The following is a 20,471-nucleotide window of genomic DNA, read 5'->3' as shown; positions in this document are numbered from 1 at the left end:
TTGTTATCTTAGATTTACAGATGATGAAACTGCAGCTCAGAAAATTTAAACATTAATGACTTTGCCAAAGTTATCCAACTAAAAAGTGTTTGAATCCGGATACTTGCGAAGATGGGAGTAACTCCAAAACTTGACAAGCTTCATCACTAGCCTCCTACAAGAGAAACGATGCAGCTCGTTACATGGAAAGCACACACACATGCGCAGCAAAGCGACAGGTCAGCCTGAACCTCAGCACCACGGTCCCCACTGAGCGAGCTTCACCCCCGACGTCCCTCGGTCCACATTGTAAAGATGGTGGAAAGAGGCGGGGCGGGCAGATCTGTGAACATGAAAGAGACCATTTTAAAACAATAGTGACCTCTAACAGAATTTAATTGCATTTCTACTGTTTATCATCCAGAGGAATTTAGTATCTGCATAATCATACTTTTGAATGTTTTCCTTCGACCTTTCGCAGAACTGAAAGCAAGGGGAAAAAAAATGGTTACATTTGTTTTCCTGTATGTGTTTATAGCTTCCTGTTCTAGCATTTGACTCGCTAAACCATGTAGAGTTTATGTGGACACAGGGGGAAAGACTTTATTTTACTTTTCTTTTCTAAAATACTGAATCAGTTACCTAGAGACCTCCAGTGAATGGTTCGCTGCTTCCTTAACTGACTCACACTGTTTGCCACGTGATGCTTGTATTAGGGCTTTAAAAGTGCTCTCCTTCCTACTCAGGAAGCTCATATTTGTACTACCAGCAGTAAATAGAGACAGGATAGTGGATCCCGCAAGCCATGCGGCGTGGCCAAGCAAACAAAAGCAAAGCCCGCACCCTCTGTGCCGACAAGGAGACTGGTGATGGGACAGGGAGCACCGTCGTGGTGCGGGAGCACTATCGTGGTGCGGGAGCACCGTCGTGGTGAGGGAGCACCGTCGTGGTGAGGGAGCACCGTCGTGGTGAAGGACCGTCACTCCCACCGGTGGAAAATGCGGAGCGCATTCTCCCTGCAGATGCGCTACAGAGAGACATTAACGTGAGGGGTGGGCTGACCAGTGTTCCAGAAGCATCCAGGCCTTTCTTTGCAAGAAGCCCTCAGGGGTACCCCCCACGCCACCCTCTGCTGCCCCCACAGTCCCATAGGATGCAGGTTGTTGGTGTCGCCGAGTCAAGCAAGGTCCCCCTCCTCTCCTCACTCACTCCGTGTGTGGCGTGGAAAGAGGCGGGGGGTTGAAGAAGGGTGCAGGACCGGACACATGGGCTGATAGAGCGAGGCGGCCGGCGTCTGTGCTTTGACCGTCCCGGACGAGCGAGTTCCAAGGATGATCGTTTACGCGGGAGAATGAAGTCATTACTTGGATCCCTGTCCATTTTGCACCCGCATTTCATGCTCTTCACGTTTCTTCTTTATTTACAAGAACACTTTGAGGAACAGCATGATTTTTGGAGTGGCTCAGTTTAATCTGTGAAAGAACATGCATGTGGCTTAATGGGGTTAACTCATGTTGTACTTATGTGTGAGGAGAAATGGCTTGACTTGCTGCTGGGGTAGCCTGGCAAGGTACAAGTTTTAGCTGAGGAGACCCACTCAACAGGTAGCTGCAAAGTCCTTCAGAGGAAGCAAGTCTGGTTGAAAGAGATGACAGAGAAAGTGTTTCAGAGAAGCAAATGTTAAACCATCCGTTTATTGTTGCAGTTGGTACTTAGATATCAAACGCATTTTTGTTAATGAGTCTGTGTTTGAATCGAAGCATTCAAAGAACACTTTTCCCTCCTAATTTTCAGGTTTTCACCAGGTTAAGATCAACGTTAGCATGCTTTTACTTCAGATTATTGACGACGTGCACAGTGGCCGGGTTTCTCCGACCTGGAGTGGCCGTGGGCAGGGTTGAGGATGCCCGTTCAACTGTGTTCTGTTCCTTTTCAGCTCACAGACGTGGGGCGTTGGGATTCTGGACATCTTCGGATTTGAAGAATTTCAAAAGAATGAATTTGAACAAGTAAGTAGATTTCTTTTGAAATTTTATTAACTGGAATGGTTTTTCCAACTAATAATTACCTCTTGTGAATTCATTAGAGACTGTCCCCATGATTTCTTGCACACATATAATTAAAAGAAGTACTTCACCACCCTGTTTTAAATTAATGTCCCCGGTTTGTTGACATAGTCATCATTTTTATATGACCTTGTAAACTGGCCTAATCATTTAGTTTTAAACAGAGGCGCTTGTTTAAAAGACAGTATTACATGAAGACCGGAGCAGTATTTATAGAAATGTCATTTCAACTGGGGCAGAGACAGTGTTGGCATCTCTGAAATGAGGGTGAAGGTCTTTAGAAACCCCTGGCCAAAAATCGGAGTGGACATACTCTTTCATGCTCACTGTTCTTATTTGTAAATTCAGCTTTATGCCACGTGCATTCGTATGACTAATGGCCAGCTCATAAAAGGAGGTTAAAGAGGCATTGATTATTTTTAATCCATTTACAGTTTAAGGGACTTGAAAGGCACTCAGTTCTTTAGGTGTGCTATTAGTACAGTGCAAATAGTTTAATTGAATTAAGTGTATGTAAAAATTAAATGTTAAGAATAGAAATAAAATTTGCCTCAGCAGAGAAGGAAAAATAAACCTGTAAAAGATACAGGTGGAAAAAGGAAAAGCCATGCTGTATTATATTACATGAAAAATTTCAAGTATGCAGTGCTTAGGGTGATTAGTGACACCGGATAAGAAATTAACTAGCATGAGGTTGAAACCCAATTCTGTGACTTTTACTAGCAGAGCTGTCTTGGCCAACATGTAGAATCTGTAATGAGCTTTGGTTTCCTTTTCTGTAATGTCAAGATGGCAACAGACCCACAGAGCTGTGAGCGTAGACAAGCTGCCTATTAAGGAGGTTCTGGGGTCATTTTCCAGCTCTCTGCACGTGTGTAAGAAATGGAGGGTAGCTACGATCACCTCTGTAAGTGGGAACACCCAAAAACCTTTTCCAATTCGGCCTTTACCCTCCTAAAAACGGGGTGCAAAGCCCTGTGACTAGGTCTTAATCGTGCTGACTCACTTAATCCAGGGTGAATCATCATGAATCATTTCTCTGCAAAGCTCGACCCAAATTCTCCGCTGAAATAATACCAAGGAGACCAGAGTTTGCTGCTCCCTTTGTGCTTCTGCGTCCATGGATTCATGCAAAAGGGAGGACTCCGTGGTTCTGTTTATTTACTGCTCATTATTAAGAGAAGCAGTGATGCCTGTAAGGAAGAAGGCAGTGAAGAGCTGGCAGCAGGCTGTCCCACGCGAGACGCAGGCCTGCAGCTGCCTCCAACAGTGCAGCTCAGCCCCCATGTTTGAATGTTGATGCCAGTCATATTGATTCCTTACATTTTTGTCTTAGAAAAAGACAGATTTCTGGTCTCTAAGGAGACTCACAGTTTCTGCATCTCCTGGTTAGTGACACGCAAAAATCACAGGTGGGCAATGTCCACACGGGCTGGGCTCCCAGGCTCCACTCTGCACCCACGCCTGGGCACCTATCAGGCCTATGCTGGCAGCTGAAAAGTACAAAACATTCATATTATCTTTTCATGAAAACTAACATCTTTACTACAGTTACACGTGTCCCTTATCATTCTTTCCTTAAGTTAAATATTTTAATTATATAGTTAACCACATAGACATGATCTGAGATTTTTATATAACAAAGAATGGCTTTTTTTTAATCTAAAAAAACAAATCTGTTAAATACCAAAAGCTTTAGATACTTAAGACCAAGTAAAAGCTCAAGACCAAGTTTTTTAGACTTAAATTAAGAAAACAATAAATATTTTGAAAGACGTGCTTTTAGTTTGCTGGGTAGGTTGGCCATTGCTTGCTTAATTACTGGGGCACAATAGTACCCCAGAGGCATTTTGAAAAATAAAATTATTTTCTTTGTGAGGAATCATATCTCAACTTATGGTGGATTTAGCAGACTCCTGAATTTGCCTGTGCAGTGTTTTAAAGGCCATTGGTTTGAATGATGCATCTTAGACTCTGAAGTTGCTGATAGAATGGTGGACTTCCGCATGTCGTATTCCACTGGAAACTTGCAGCAGAATGCTTACCAGATCAATATTATATTCAGAACCAAACCCAGAAGGGTCTTAATGTCTTTATAAGTATCTGTTCTATTCCGCTTTGAGCTTATTGACCTATGGGCTTCTCATTAGAATGTCAGCCCCCACAGAGCTTCAGTCAGGTGTGATACCACTTTATGCATATAAAACAAGCTTAGCAGATATGTTTCAGCTGAAATTTAAAGAGGAAGCTGAAAATCTTGCTCTCCTGGTGGCTCAGACGGTAAAGAATCTTCCTGCAGTGTAGGAGACCAAGGCTCGATCCCTGGGTTGGGAAGATCCCCTGGAGAAGAGAATGGCAACCCACTCTAGTATTCTTGCCTGGAGAATCCCAGGGACAGAGGAGCCTGCTGGGCTGTGGTCCACGAGGTCACCAAGAGTCGGACACAACGGAGTGATCAATCACTAGCAGACATGTTTCAATTAAAATTTAAAGAGCACACTCATAAGAAAAATCTTTAGTAAATTTGCTAGTGGTTCTTCTTGCTCAGGCATAGGAAAACGTATATTTATATATTTCTTGACAATCGTTCATTCATAAGCATTTTCCGTAAGAAACTTGACATATATTTAGGACAGGGACAGTTTGAGAAGATTCTAAGAAGTACTCCAAAAATCAGGACCGCCATCCTCGGTATGCTCAAGAAGCTCCCGAAGACTAGCTGACAGCTTGTGATACTTTGCCTGAGAGTTTGTTTCAGCTAATAGGAAATGCTAGTGCCCTTAGACATCGTGGTACCACCGATGTTAGTAAAGCGAAGGGACTTTAAGGCACGATGTGACAGGGAGAGTCAAAAATATTTTTCAGGTCCAGAGATTATTACTATTTAGACAGCTGAAAAGGACGAATGAAAATATGGCTGCAGACAGCGAGAGAGCCTGACACAGTGGCACGTGTGCATCGGCACGTCAAACAAAGGACTTTTGCGTGTTCTTAAGGCAGTTTACCAGAAGACAGAGGAGACGAAGAAAACATTTACATCATCAAAGCTAGCAACTGGCCTAAGTGAGAGCTAAAATGCCCCTGGAAGGTGCATAATTACAGGTGAAAAATGAAAAAAGACCTCCTGCATTATTAGAAAGCCTTGATATTACGAAGATCTGGATTCTCCCCAAGTTACTTTATAAGTATAACTTGGTGCGATCTCACTACAAATAAATGAAGAATGAATGATGGAATTAGAGCAAGTCAGCGTTACCGCCCCGATAAGTGATGGATCTAGGCATCTCTGCCGTGAGGACCACTCACAGCTGACTTACAAAGAAGGGCGGCAGTATACCAGATGCTTGTCAAGTGTCCTGCCAAGGAAGGGAGGATGGAAAGAAAGGAGGACGGAAGGAAAGGAAAAGTCCTGAGCATAATGAGGTGCATTGATGCAACTACTAACTAACAGAACCTGGGGACGGAGGACGGACTTCCCTGGCGGGCCAGTGGTTAAGACTCCACCTTCCATTCTGAGTTCGATTCCTGGTCCGAGAGCTGAGATCCCACATGCCTCAAGGCCCCAGAATTCAAAATATAAGACAGGAGCAGTATTTGTAGCAAATTCAATAAAGGCTGTAAAAATGGCCCTCATCAAAAAAATAAAAATTAAAAAAACAGCTGATGACAGAACGCTAAACTAAACCACAGGAGTTCACCCGACAAAATCTAAGCTGTGAGAAGCAGTGCAAGACGAATGACCTGATTTCTTCAACATGTAAAATGCAAGAAGAAGGTGACTGCCAGATCTAAGGAGCTCTAAGAGACGTATAAATCAGTTACGTATATAGGCATTATGTGGGTCCTGATTTGCTTAAGTGTAAAAATTATGAATTAATGTAATGTGAAATCTGGGTATTTGACAAAATTAAAAAATTATCTGTGATAGAAATTATATGTGATATAGATACTGTGAAGGTACTTTTCAAAAGACATTGTAGCTTAGAGAATTATACTCAAATATTTGCAGTTAAATGACACAATGTCTGAGAATTGCTTCAGTGAATCTAATTTTGAGGGTAATGGACAAGGAAATGGATAAGGCAGAATTGGCCATGAGGTGGTAATTGTTGATAATTGTTGAAGTCGGTTGATTGCAGATGAGGTTTATTGGGTTGTTCTTTTCATTGCTGAGTATGTCAAGATCGTCCATAATATACAGGTGCCCCTCTGAGATACTGCTGACTCAGCTCCAGACCACAGAGAAAAAGCAAATACTGCCAAACCTAGTCACATGCATTTCCTTTTGTTTCACAGTGCATATGAAAGCAATGTTTGTACTACACTGTATCTATTAAGTGTGCTATAGCTTAAATCTGAAACAACAAAAAAACCAGCACTGATGTCTGCACCCTAATAATAAAGACTTCATTCCTAAAAAGCACCATCATCTGAGCCTTCAGCAAGTCTTTGTAGAAACACCAAAGATCAATGATCACAAGTCACCATAACAAATATAATAATAATAATAATAAGTTTGAAATATTGCAAGAATTACCAAAATGTGACACAGAGGCATGAGTTGAGCAACTACTGTTGAAAAGCTGATGCTGGTAGAGTTACCTGACCCAAGGTAACTCGAGAGCTTCAACTGGTGAAAAAGGCAGTGTCTGTGAAGCACAAAAAATATGGTATGCCTGTACCATCTAGAATAAATGAGAAAACTCTAAGATTATATAAATATTATTTTAATAAATGCTAGAATGTGTTCTCCCAACAGTTGCTATTGCCAAGCTCTGCAGGCTACAGATCTTCACCAAAGTTGTAAAGAACAAAGTAGTGGAAGCTAATGATTTAACATTCAATAATTTCCCCCAATTTCCCATGAGACACATAGCATGCAGCCACGTGAAGTGAGACTTCAACCATGCAGTCTGTAAACTGCTTCTCAGCAATCTGCTATAAGAATATAGTGAGTTTGGAAAGATAACGCAGTCGTTCAGAGTAAAAGCTTCTGTTGTGGAGGATAAGATCATGACAGCTGACCAGTCGTCAAGTGAGGCTTCCTCTAAGTGGATTTCAGAAGAGTCTTCAAGGGTTTGAAACATTTCCCTGCTTACAAAATCTTTTCTAAAGAGGGAGATTTCTTGGAAAGTCCTGGTGAAGAATAACTCAGGTTTGGGCTAAGTGTTCAAAGGTTTGGAAAAAGCCAAATGCCTGGACTTCTAAAGTTCTATGAAATAAGATTATATAGTTTGTCAACCTCAACCTTTAAAAAACCCCATGCAATCCCTAGTTGTGAAATCACTATCCTAGATATGATACAGAAAGAAATCAGTGGACATATGGAAAGAAAGTGGAAGTGTTAGTCGCTCAGTCATGTCCAACTCTTTGCCAGCTCATGGACCGTAGCCCACCAGGCTCCTCTGTCCATGGGATTCTCCAGGCAAGCATACTGGAGTGGGTTGCCGTTCCCTTCTCCAGGGAATCTTCCCGACCCAGGGAGTGAACCTCAGTCTCCCGCTTTGCAGGCAGATTCTTTACTATCTGAGCCACCAAGGAAGCCCAGAGGATATATTAACAGCCATCAATTGAACCCATCAGTTGAACTCAAGCCATTTGCTCTTGATGTACATAATTCCATTTTACAGATGGGAAAAGTGAGAGTGCTATGGTTTCTGCTCTGTAAGAAAGTGTTTTCTCGGAACCTGGAAGGGTCCATTTTTTCTGGCTCATTTGCATCAGAGTCCTCTGTGGTCCATTCATTCAACAAATGTTTTCTGTATGTGTACCAAGTTCCAGACTCTGCATTAGGCCCTGGGAAAGGTATGCGTATTACAGTGAGGTAGGTGGGGCACAAATGTGAGAAGGACTAATTCTAAGTGGATATCTTGGGAGAAGAACTAGGAAAACCTTAGTGAGGAAAAGGCTTCTGTTTTCACCCCTCGCATGGCAAGTCCCATGTATTGTTCCTCTGATTTTTTTTGATTGAAGTATAGTTAATTTATGCAGTGTTTTATTGACTGGTGTACAGCAAAGTGATCCAGTTATGTATATATATAGATCCCCTTTCGGATTCTTTTCCATTATAGGCCATTACAAGAAATTGAGTGTAATTCCCGATGCTGTACAGTAGGCCCTTGTTTCTAACCTAGTTTAGGGTGCCTTTTCCTCCACATCTTCTCCAGCATTTGTAGATTTTTAAATTATGGCCATTCTGACTGCTTGGGGGGTGATACTTCATTGTGGTATTTAATCATAGCACATGTTCTGATAGACTGTTAGGTATCCATATAATCTATTTTCAGCTCAATGAATTGATCTACGAATACAAGAAATTACCCTAACCTTGTTTCATATTTAAATTCCCAAATCATGCATTCATTAAATGTCTAGCTCTGAGAACATTTTCTCTATCTAATTTTCTGGAATCTAATTTTCTGGAATCTTTTCAGGAACTCACCACACTATTGATAACACAATATAAGAAAAAAAATAGAATGAGGAAATTAATTTTTTTACATATCAGAACCCTAGTATAGTTCTATTCCGATTCCTATTGAAAAACAAGCAGATTAATTAATGACACGCTATTGTAATGTACTTCTTGTAATAATATTGTAGTCTATGTTTAAAAATAGTGTGGTTAGAGGTCTTCAGGTTAACAGTTTTGAAAACATTTTGAGGGGAACAAAAAAAATGAAGCAGAAGAAAGCAATTTTGAGCATGCAAAGTGCACATTTAATGAAATTTTTTCCCCGCAAAACTTTTTAACTTAAACAATATCACCATTTTAGAGCTAAGGAGACTAAGGTTCAGAGAATTTAAGCAGCTCAAGGAAGAACGCACAGAACCAGCATCTGACTCCAGAACGTTTCAAAGGTTGTTTGAGAGTTAAAGGTTCATTATTATTCTATAATACATTTCCTAAGCTTTAATTGCTACCTTCTTATGGGTGTATTTTTTTTTGTATTTCTCTTATGATACAATATTATTTATTTATTTATTCTATTAAATATAGAGGCAATAAACTTTTAATAAATTTTATATGCCATTGTTTTTTTCATAGTGAAGTTTTTCCAGCAAATCCAGTTGTTTAATATAAATGAGTGAGTTGGCGAGGGCAGGTGTACCTTCTTCCCTGTAGAGTGAAGTCAGGCCTTTTATTGCACTTCGTTTCGTTTGGCTTCACAGACATTGCGTCGTTTACAAATTCGAGTTTTGGGACAACCCTTCATCAAGCGCGCTTTGCTGGTGCCATTTTCCCAATAGCTTCCGCCCAGTCCATGTCTTCCTGTCATGCTTCAGTAATCCTCCCGTGCCGTGCTTGTTTGTTGTCATTATATTTGTCACGACGGTCTGTGATCGGTGAGCGTTGGTATTACTGCTGAGACTTGCTGAAGGCCCAGACGCTGTTCCGCGTACTTTTAGCAGTGAAGCAGCTTTTAATTATGTACATTTCTTTAGACACAATGCTATTGCACACTTAGTGGAGCACAGTGTGGTGTATGCGGAACATGTCTCGGTGAATCCCCTGCATTCACCAAGAAGTTTGGTTCTGGGGAACCAAAAGATGCATGTGATTAGCCCTATTGCCACAGTCCTGTTCCTGCCCTGGTCTGGAACTAAACTCAGAGTATCTCTGGGGCGTGTCTGCGCCAGGGTGATTAAAAGGAAGTGCTACAAAATATAATAGGAAGAATTAATGTATTTGAAAATATGTATCAGGTCACTTTAGGTAAGAGTCAGTTGAGTTCTTTTGATGACAACTAACCAGGAAGAAGCTCAGCTTTACAATAATGAGTCTGCAGATCCAAAGCCCCAGGAGTGCTGCCTGCAAGCATGGTTCCATTTAGCCTTCTGCTAACAGTCAATAGTGGCCACAATTTCTGGAGTTATTCTTGTAACTCAGATGTTCTTCCCTTATGATCACGAGCTCTTGCAGCACCTTCTCAGAAAGCTGAGGGACATCTAGAAGCCTTCCTGGGGCTACATGGGAATTCACATGCAAATCCACTGGGTCCCAGAGTGGCACTTTTGAGCCATTCTCTTTCTTTCTCTGGCACCTTAGCCAGGGCTCTGAAGTCTGTGATGTTTTCAGTATCTCTTTGTCATTGTCCAGCCACTAAGTCGTGTCTGATTCTTTGTGACCTCATGAACTGCAGCCACCAGGCTTCCCTGTCCTTCACCATCTTCTGGAGTTTGATCGAACTCGTGTCCATTGAATCAGTGATGCCATCCAACCATCTCATCCTCCATTGCGCTCTTCTCCTCCTGCCCTCAATCTTTCCCAGCATCAACGTCTTTTCCAGTGAGTCAATTCTTCACATCAGGTGGCCGAAGTATTGGAGCTTCAGCTTCAGCATCAGTCCTTCCAATGAATATTCAGGTCTGATCTCCTTTAGGGTGGACTGGTTTGATCTCCTTGCAGTCCAAGGGTGCCGGGGTCCAGTCCTGGTGGATCCAGGGTAATTCAAAGGGGAGACGGAGTAGGCGTCCTAGGAAAAAACTTATTTAATTACAGATATATAGAGAGATTAGAAACGGATAGTGTAGTAGGAAAATTAGTGGAGAAAAGGAGACTGAATAACTTGGTTTACGTGGAATACCAATCACCACCTACGTAGGCCACAGGCGTCTTTCTGTTCTCCCGAAGGAGAGGAGGCACTGAGGCCTCCCCGGTCCAATCTTAGAAGCCCAGGCAAAGTTAGTAGGCTTGGTGAGTACCCACGTACCAGATGGGAATTCAGCCAGAAGGGAAGAAAACGACACGGGGGAATCAGTCTTTCCAGAAACTGATCCGATTTCTTTATTTTTTAGGTTTGTTTATATACCTTTTGTTATACATAGGATGAATACAGAGTCACGCGGGGGTTTGCAGACCTGACCCTTGTCACAATCAGGTGCTTCATATAAAATTATACAAAAGTCTTATGGGTTTTACATCATCTTCTGGCTATGAGGCCTGCTGAAATTTTATGATCCTTCTTTCTGATAACCAAAAAACTTATTTTTTCCAAGGGTGTTTTTTCTTAAACCAGGCGCCACCCTCTGAAGTTAGCAGATAAAGTTGCATTCCTATAGGGTGAGGGTGTAGCGAGTTACAATCAAGAAAGGAACTTACTTAGCCTAAGGTTTAACATGATTAATCTTAAAGGTTAATACTTTTTTTTCCTATATGCTAGTTGTATTCATTATAAGGGCAGGGAATATGGAGATTTAGCAGCAAATATTGGCTCAACAAATGAAAACCCTTCACCAATGTTCCCCTGAAGATCTATTTAGTCTTAAGATAGTGATAAAGTTACATTTTTGCATAGCAAGGACACAGTGATTTATAACAAAGTACAGTGATCTATAACAAAATAGAAAATTTGTTAACTCAAAAAGTCTAGTATTGCTAACATCAAAAACTACTATATTTCCTTTACTATATTCCAAATACATTGATTAGTATATTCCCAGGTTCCTAAGGATATGGAGGCCTGGTGGCAGTCATTGACTCAACAATGAGAAAAGCCCTATGCTAATTAAGACTTTCAAAATACTCCAAACTCTCTGTGCTGTTTATGGTTGAGAGGTTGTCACACAAGCTAGTCTGCCAGCAGAGAGGTTTGACCTGAAACACCCTTGTCACACCCAGGGCAGGGAATTAGCAGTAATTATTGGCACAATAAATGAAAAACCCCTTCACCAATATAATTCCTAGTCAACCCACCATACTATACTAATAATTTTTTAACTTCTCAAAAGAGTCTGTATTTAGAAAGTTTTAAAGCATCTCGTGCCTCTCATGGCTGGGAGGCTGTAAACAATCACATGTGGCCGGACGAACCCGCTCAGGCAGGCTAGAGAGAACCTTCAGAGGTAAGTTGAAACACTCTTGTCACGCCCAGGAATTTTAACTGGAGCTGCACATTTACTCCTTCTCCGAGAGAACCGGTGGGGAACAGCCCCCCATAAAGTCAGAGGTGTAGGCGAGAGCATGAAACAGTAAAGTAGGCAGACTCTGGTTTTGGGGGTAGATGCTCGGGAACAGGGGGTTTCCTGAGGCTTGATCAGGCCTTTGCGCCTGCCAAGCCTCCTTCCTCATGACCTTTGCCATGGGCGGAGTTCCTCACGCCGGCCCCTGGCACAAGGGACTCTCAGGAGTCTTCTCCAATACCACATTTCTAAGACCTCAGTTCTTCAGTGCTCAGCCTCCTTTGTGGCCCGTATCTCTAGGCTTTGTGTTTAATCCTGGATAAGGAGAACTCTTTGGAGAAGACCTTTATTCCAGTAGTGTTCGTGTGCTTCAATCTGACATTAGCAGATTGTGATGCAGAGTATGGCAAGAAAATTAGCTAATACGTTTATTGTTGACCAACCCCTAAATATTGGCGATTCACATTAAAGGAGATTATAGGCATGAATTAATCTCATTAAAATGTTGAATTTATTTTTAATTTTTATTTATTTATTTATTTTTTACTTTACAATATTGTATTGGTTTTGCCATATATCACCATGAATCCGCCACGGGTGTACAGGGGTTCCCCACCCTGAACCCCCCTCCCACCTCCCTTGAATTTAATTTTTGAGCCCCTGTTGAAAAATGACAGAATCCCTAAAATACAGAAGGAAGAGAAAGTGTTTTTGTTATCTGTATAAAAATAATGTCTCCATGCCTGTGAAGTAACTTCCAGCTATATTAGCTTAAAACCTATGACTCAGAGTTTGATTTGAAATCTCAGTGAGAATCAGAGACGGAAAGGGTGTTTGGTTTCTTAACGAAACAGTAATCTTCCCAGAAGATAGCCCAGGTGGCACTAGTGGTAAAAAACCCGCCTGCTGGTTCAGGAGACATAAGAGACATGGGCTTGATCCCTGCTTCAGGAGGATTCCTGGAGGAGGGCATGGCAACCCACTCCAACATGCTTGCCTGGATAAACCCATGGGCAGGAGGAGCCTGGTGGGTTACAGTCCATAGAGTTGCAAGAGTCAGACACGACTGAGCAACTGAGCCCGCGTGCAAATATCAAGGACCTTTTGGCATGGGATGGGTCAAATGTCTCATGAGGCAGATGTCTAAAGGACATTTTGGTGTTTTATTTTTTGCTGTTGTTGTTTTAATTTATTTTAATTTGGGGTATATTTTCTTTGAGCTTCCCTGGCGGCTCAGCAGTAAAGAATCTGCCCGCCAATGAAGGAGACGTGGGTGTGAACCCTGGGTAGGAAAGATCCCCTGGAGAAGGAAATGGCAATCCATTCTGGTGTTCTTGCCTGGGAAATCCCATGGACAAGGGAGCCTGGTGGGCTACAGCCCGCAGGGTCTCAAAAGAGTTGAATGGTACTGAGCAACTAAAACAACATCAACAACAAATAGTTTCTCCCCCATGTTGTGTGAGTCTCTGCTGTGCAGAATGAGTCAGCTGTACGTAGTAGACATATGTCCCCTGCCTCTTGAGCCTCACTCCCACTAAAGGACACTTTGGACAGAAACAAATGTCCTTTAAGGTATAATGGTATGATATATGTCATGCATGTGTGTGTGTGTAAATTGATGTGGAAATCAGTTAATGGACTGTGTATGCCATCATCTGTCTCCACATTCGAATCACCCGGAAAACTTCTAAAATCTATCAATGCCAGGCCCCACTCTGATTTAATTGGTATGGGGTCAGACCCAGACATCAGCCTGTTTCAAAAGCGCCTGGTCAATTCCAATGTTCGGTAGGATTTTGAATCCCCGTCTAACGCCTGGGGCTCTGCCTTCAGCTGGAGTCAGCTTTAATTAATCTCCACTTTAATTCCGTGATGCATATGTCACGCTTTATTATATTTTTGCTTCAGATAAATTTCACTGAGTAATAAAAATAAAGGGGGAACAGTTGGTGAAAATTTACTCAAGAAATTAAGTTTGTCATTAATACAAATGATGGGCCATCTGGATAAGCAATAATGGCCTGTTACTAAAGAGTGTTTTCAAAGGGTGCCTGGCTTTTACTATTAAACCGCCCCACAATGGCAGCTAATGTACAAAGCATGTATTTTAATCAGAGAAGGTGCATGCTGATTAAACAGTTCTTAATAATTGTTCACTATCATTTATGAAAACCCACCTTTTACCTACATTAACGTCTACTCCAGGGAATACTGGAGGATTTTAATGAAACTCAAACACAGTTCCATGGGTAGAGTTGAAAAATAAAAATAATGACTGTTTTGCATTGACGGCAGTGATAGTCTCAATTACTGATGCAGATTTATGCTTCTAGATACATAAGCTACTTTGCCTTTGCAGATCTTTCTTTGTCTTTCTCTGACGGTGTTTAACACACGCGTGCATATGCACACGTAACAGACAGCTCAGGGAGGACAAACCAAGAGCGAGCAGGTCCTTGTCCTGATTCTGGCCACTGTTCCATTCAGTTCAGTTCAGTTCAGTTCAGTTGCTCAGTCGTGTCCGACTCTTTGCGACCCCATGAATCGCAGCACGCCAGACCTCCCTGTCCATCACCAACTCCCGGAGTTCACTCAGACTCACATCCATCGAGTCCGTGATGTCATCCAGCCATCTCATCCTGGCTCGTCCCCTTCTCCTCCTGCCCCCAATCCCTCCCAGCATCAGAGTCTTTTCCAGTGAGTCAACTCTTCGCATGAGGTGGCCAGAGTACTGGAGTTTCAGCTTTAGCGTCAGTCCCTCCAGTTAACACCCAGGGCTGATCTCCTTTAGAATGGACTGGTTGGATCTCCTTGCAGTCCAAGGGACTCTCAAGAGTCTTCTCCAACACCACAGTTCAAAAGCATCAATTCTTTGGCACTCAGCTTTCTTCACAGTCCAACTCTCACATCCATACATGACCACAGGAAAAACCATAGCCTTGACTAGACGGACCTTTGTTGGCAAAGTAATGTCTCTGCTTTTGAATATGCTATCTAGGTTGGTCGTAACTTTCCTTCCAAGGATTAAGCGTCTTTTAATTTCATGGCTGCAATCACCATCTGCAGTGATTTTGGAGCCCAAAAAACAAAGTCTGACCCTGTTTCCACTGTTTCCCCGTCTATTTCCCATGGAGTGATGGGACCGGATGCCATTAGTGACATGCATTTTTTTTTTCTTTTCAGCAAGGGGCCTGCCTCAGGGCGCTATGTCCACAGCCATCCCCCTAGCTGCCTGTCCTGGTGGTTCTGAAGTTCACGCTGTTAGCACTTTTTTTATATTTTAACCTTTGCTGAAACAGTGAGTGCGATGAGCAGTTTAAAATAGGGAAAGGAAAACTGTTCTCGTGAAAATGTTTGTATGCATGACTTCAAAATGAGTTTGAAAAACGTCTACTTCTAATCCCATGTGCTCGCTGTGATTTCCTTAAATGCATCGCTCACTGCTGTTAGAAATCCAGGCCCACATTCTGTTAAAAAGGCTGCAAGTCAGAAATCACAGGCTATTCACAGTACGTATCTAACTGGAGTTTTCCTTGGGATTTTAATAAATTTTTTTTTTTTCTCCCCAGAATACAAACAACTCAGTGTACAATTAAAAGTTCCGATATACTGTAAGGATCACCCCCTATCACCGAGTCCCACCCAACACTGCAGCTTCGAAATGGTAACACTCGGGACAGAAGCTATATGTTTTATGAATCATTTTGACCAGGAGAGCATTCATTTGGCCTCCTCTGTTTAGAAGCGCAGGCCGAATCTTTTGTTTTTGTTACCCAAAGTTTGGTAGATTATTTTAGACTTTCCTTCCTGGGCGGGGGGAAGAAAAGCAAGGGGGAAAAAGACCAAAAGCCCTTTTTCCAGCTCTTTCTAACCACGGTGGCTTTCTCCACATTCATGTTTGGTATTGTCATCCTTTCTAAACAGTGGATCGATTCATTGAAATCCATATTCAGTTCAGTAAAATGTTAGGAAGCAAAACCAATTAAAATGTCTAGTTTTTATTATAAAAGCATTTGAGTCAGTTCAAACACTGTAGCCAGGTATATATATAGAGGTAGTCAGCTATAAACAGTCAGGAGCAAGAGAATTTAGTCAGTTGTCATCAAAAGTAATTTTTATAACAGAGCTGAAGTCTATTCTGAATGCAAAACGATAAGAGAACTATCATATTATATAATTAATAGATATCATATATTATATAATTTATATGAAATTATTATATTAAATGTTTGAGAAATCTACATCTACCTAAGTCTTTTTAACTAGAGCATCTCAAAATGAGGGGAAGGCTGCTGCTGCTGCTAAGTCGCTTCAGTCGTGTCTGACTCTGTGCGACCCCATAGACGGCGGCCCACTAGGCTCCTCTGTCCCTGGGATTCTCCAGGCAAGAACACTGCAGTGGGTTGCCATTTCCTTCTCCAATAGGGGAAGGATAAGTGTCATATAATATGGATGTCACTTCTACAGCAGAGAATCAGCCATTGCTGGGCTTATTTCAGAATCCTTTATCAGACTTCTTTTTATTTTTTCCTGTAATAATGGACATCATGCTATTTTTCACAGCTCTCCATTTAAGTCTTGGGTGATCTATTTCCCCAAATATATAACATTTAGGCCCACCTTCTGTAACTGCTTCTAAATCAAACTGCTGAGATGTAGGATCTATTTGCGTTGTCTTAGATGATTCAATGCATATTTTAATGTCGAAAGTTTGAAAAATTTCAGTTGTGTATATCACCTAATCAAAGTGAGTCTTTTCCAGTGGCTTCATTTCATAATGGAGCCATTTACTTTCGGTACATTTGCTATAAATATTTCACTTCAAATTGAAGAAATTTCTTTTATAGCATTTATTAATCTTTGGTAGAGAAATTATCTCAGGACAAAAGGAGTTTATTGCCTTATTAGTTTGGAGGAACACCTCAAAGAATTATTTCTTTAAGTAAAGTGAAGTATTTTTTAATTTTTGTGTCTTTTACTCTATCAACAATTTTCAGAAATTTCTGAATTATTCGTTTATGATTATAATGAGAGGGACAAGGAAAAATATTCCTTTCACGGGGAGCTACTGTTGTGGACAGATGCTGCATAGTTTTACAGAGAAAGATTTGTCTTTCCTGAATCATTCCCAGAGATTTATAGCACATGGGAAAAATAAACATAGATCTCGATGTATTGATATCACTTAGTTTTGATGGGACAAGTCGGGGATGAATGTGTTAGACTGTATCAGCTACAATTGGGGCTTCCCTGATGGCTCAGCTGGTAAAGAATCCGCCTGCAATGCAGGAGACCCCGGTTTGATTTCCTGGGTCAGGAAGATCTGCTGGAGAGGGGATAGGCTCCCCACTCCAATATTCTTGGGCTTCCCTGGTGACTCAGATGGTAAAGAATCCACCCGCAATGCAGGAGACCTCGGTTTGATCCCTGGGTTGGGAAGATCTCCCGGAGAAGGGAACAGCTACCCCCTCCAGTATACTGGCCTGGAGGATTCCATGGACTGTATAGTCTATGGGGTTGCAAAGAGTCAGACATGACTGAGCGGTTTTCACTTCACAATTGTATCAGGATTGTATCAGGAAAGAAATATGTTTCAGATGATATTTAAATTCTGAATTCCGTGCCTCCCTTTCCCGGCTCTCGTGCAGATTTATGGATCTGTATCTGTATTCAAAATGTTTTTGCCTTAACAACCAAGAGTGGAAACTTCGTTCTATATGGTGCATTCTCAAATAAAGCAACTATATTTTTAATATGTTTATATTCAGAGAATTGATCTGCAAAGTTGTGAGTTAATTTAGGAAACAGTTTTAAATTTAAAACCCTTCCAGCTTTGCATATATCTCATGAGATGTAGTCATCAAGAGGAAGAGAGAAAAAGCTCTGGTTATCTACTGGCCAAATCAGAGAGAAAGAAGAAAATTCAAGAAATTTCAGAGATCCCGGATGGAGTGGTAGAAGGAAGAGGTGATATTCCAAGTCTGGACAAATTCTCTCTCAGGTTATTCCAGTTTTAAAATGATTTCCAAGACAGCAGCAGTGTGGCATCATTCTTATTTTATTTGTATCTCTTTGGGGAGGGGCTTATAAAAAGCCTTGTTTAATCAATTACATACAAGGATGAGGCTGGGCACACAGTTGCCCAGGAGCGTATGCCGTGGGCCCCTCCCTCTGCCCCTCTCGTGAGGCCACAGCTGAATACCCCGAACCAGGCCCCAGTGCCCACTGACCCCTCCAGGCCCCTGGCTGCTCAGCTCCCTGGGTCCTCAGACCAGGGTCCACCTGCTGCCTTCAGGTGTCAGCCAGGGCTGGGGCAATCCAGGGGATGTTCAGACAGACACACTTTTTAAAAATATTTCTTTATTTCAAACCAGTTAATTGAGAATAAGGGAGATATTAGTAGCAATTTTCCCTCTTTCTTGTTAATTCTTTTTTGAAGGTCTTATTTTGTACTTGAAGCAATAGGGAGGCTTATCCAGTCTACAGACGTTCACTTATCATCAAATTTACTGAAACCATGTTTTACTGTGGCGCAGAGGTGCAAGAAACGCTAGTGGAAACCAGGGCAGTTGCCCCAGACCATCATTTTTAACCCTGGTTTTGTTTTGTTTTGTTTTTTACCACAGAAATGAGGAGGCAAAAATTGCTCCTCCTTCTCATTAAAATGGAGCTTTTTATCTTCACTTGTTGACAAGGGCTCAAATATAATTTCATTTTGGAAATATATATTTTAAATACTGAAGTATGTTTTAGACCCCAAATTTGTAAGTTACTGTTATAATTGTACTTCCTGTTCATTTTAACATACTCACTTTCAGTTGCATAATCAGACCACGTGAAGTCAACAACATCCGGTGAAGCTCTCTACTTGGCTTCTCAGGGCCGAGTGGATGCGCTAATTGGCGCTGACCACCTTGAGTCAGCACTTGGCCCGTCTGAAGCGTGTGCTGGAGCACGTGCCTGCTGAGTCACCTTGTGAACTGTTTTCTTGTTCCCCACAATAGCTCTGTGTCAACATGACCAACGAGAAGATGCACCAGTACATCAATGAAGTGCTTTTTCTACAGGAGCAAGCAGAATGTGTACAAGAGGGAGTTACCATGGAAACGGCTTATTCTCTTGGTAACCAGACTGGAGTTTTGGATTTTTTTTTCCAGGTATTCATATAATATAATTGGATACTTTACAGGATGCATGCATTTCAAAGTACTGGAGACAGAGAATTTTCTTTCAAGAAAATTTATGAGAGACTTGATGATTTTTAATTCATTTATAATCAGTCAGGGTCAGTTGAGGAGCGTACAACCTTTCTCTGAAAGGGTGCTTGAAGGATTACCAGTTGATTGAAAGAACAAGAAATAATCAGATCATTTTGTTATAAGAATATTCAGCAGTGGTTATATCGCTAAAACACTCCTTTTGGAATAGTTACAATACCCATTGTACAAATATACTATTTTATGAATAGTACTAAGGCTGACAGGGCTTCCCGGGTAGCTCAGCTGGTAAAGAATCCGCCTGCAATGAGGGAGACCTGCGTTCCATTCCTGGGTTGGGAATATCCCCTGGAGAAAGGAATGGCTAACCACTCCAGTATTGTGGCCGGGAGTACTCCATGGACAGAGAAGCCTGGCGGGCTACAGTCCATGGGATTGCAAAGAGTCAGACACAACTGAATGACGTTCACTTCCAGACTAGCAAGATCATAAAATAAATTCTAAAAATCTTGTTTATCTCCAAATTTCTAAGTCTGAATATGGAAAACTTTGGCAGGAAAAAGATGTGTATACATACATGCCGTATAATCTTAGTACCTCTGTGGGTGTTTATGCTTATCTTTATTGTTTGTACCTTATAAAGCAAGAATCTTTGCCTCCGTGTCACCATCATAAAAATGAAAATCTGTCATACAAACAGCAATCTGTGTCTACTGACATAAGGCATTATACAGATTTTCAAATAATATTTTTAAAACACTTGAACATTGTTTAAAATGAATGCCATTTCGCTATTGGAAAGAGTAATATATGGCTTTCTACCCTTTATTTTTTAACTGTGTACTTATAAATTACTTTATTTATTCATTTTCCTATTAATAACATGCAAAATGGTCTCCTGTCTGTTACTAACTTGTCAGTGTGCTGTGTTTTAATTACAGAAGTTCTTCTCTTCCAGAAAGCCCCCTCTCACAATGACACACATAATATATAGTTTTAACTCTTCATGTAAAAATGGGTTGACAATACATATACTTAAGTTAACATATACTTGACCATATGTGGAAAGCCTTGTGTACCACTGCACTCCTCCACACTTGCTGCTGTGTCCTTGGCTGCTAAACAGTGGTCAGTGGAACAAAATTATTTGTCTCTTTGGTTACTCTCGTCCTTGGGGTCCTCTTTGGAGCAGTTATCTCAGTGGAAGCCTCATCATTACAAACTGGAAATGACAGTTGATATTTCTGCTGTTATTTCTCTTTGATCCCTCTGCAAAGCGCCACGAAAAGACATACCAAATACAGAG

At 41.4% G+C, this 20,471-nt stretch overlaps 1 protein-coding gene across 1 annotated transcript in view; it reads left to right on the top strand.

The window, feature by feature from the left end:
• Positions 1-20,471, top strand: part of MYO16 (myosin XVI) — a 529,091-nt gene that overhangs the window by 347,432 nt on the left and 161,188 nt on the right. Inside the window, 2 exon segments of the mRNA XM_018056366.1 lie at positions 1,916-1,988; positions 18,953-19,105. Coding sequence (XP_017911855.1) covers positions 1,916-1,988; positions 18,953-19,105 — 226 coding nt within the window.

The sequence above is a fragment of the Capra hircus genome, chromosome 12 (assembly GCF_001704415.2).
Source record: "Capra hircus breed San Clemente chromosome 12, ASM170441v1, whole genome shotgun sequence".
NCBI lineage: Eukaryota > Metazoa > Chordata > Mammalia > Artiodactyla > Bovidae > Capra > Capra hircus.
The sequence above is the reverse complement of the archived record's forward strand: the minus strand, read 5'-3'. Positions and strand labels throughout refer to the sequence as shown.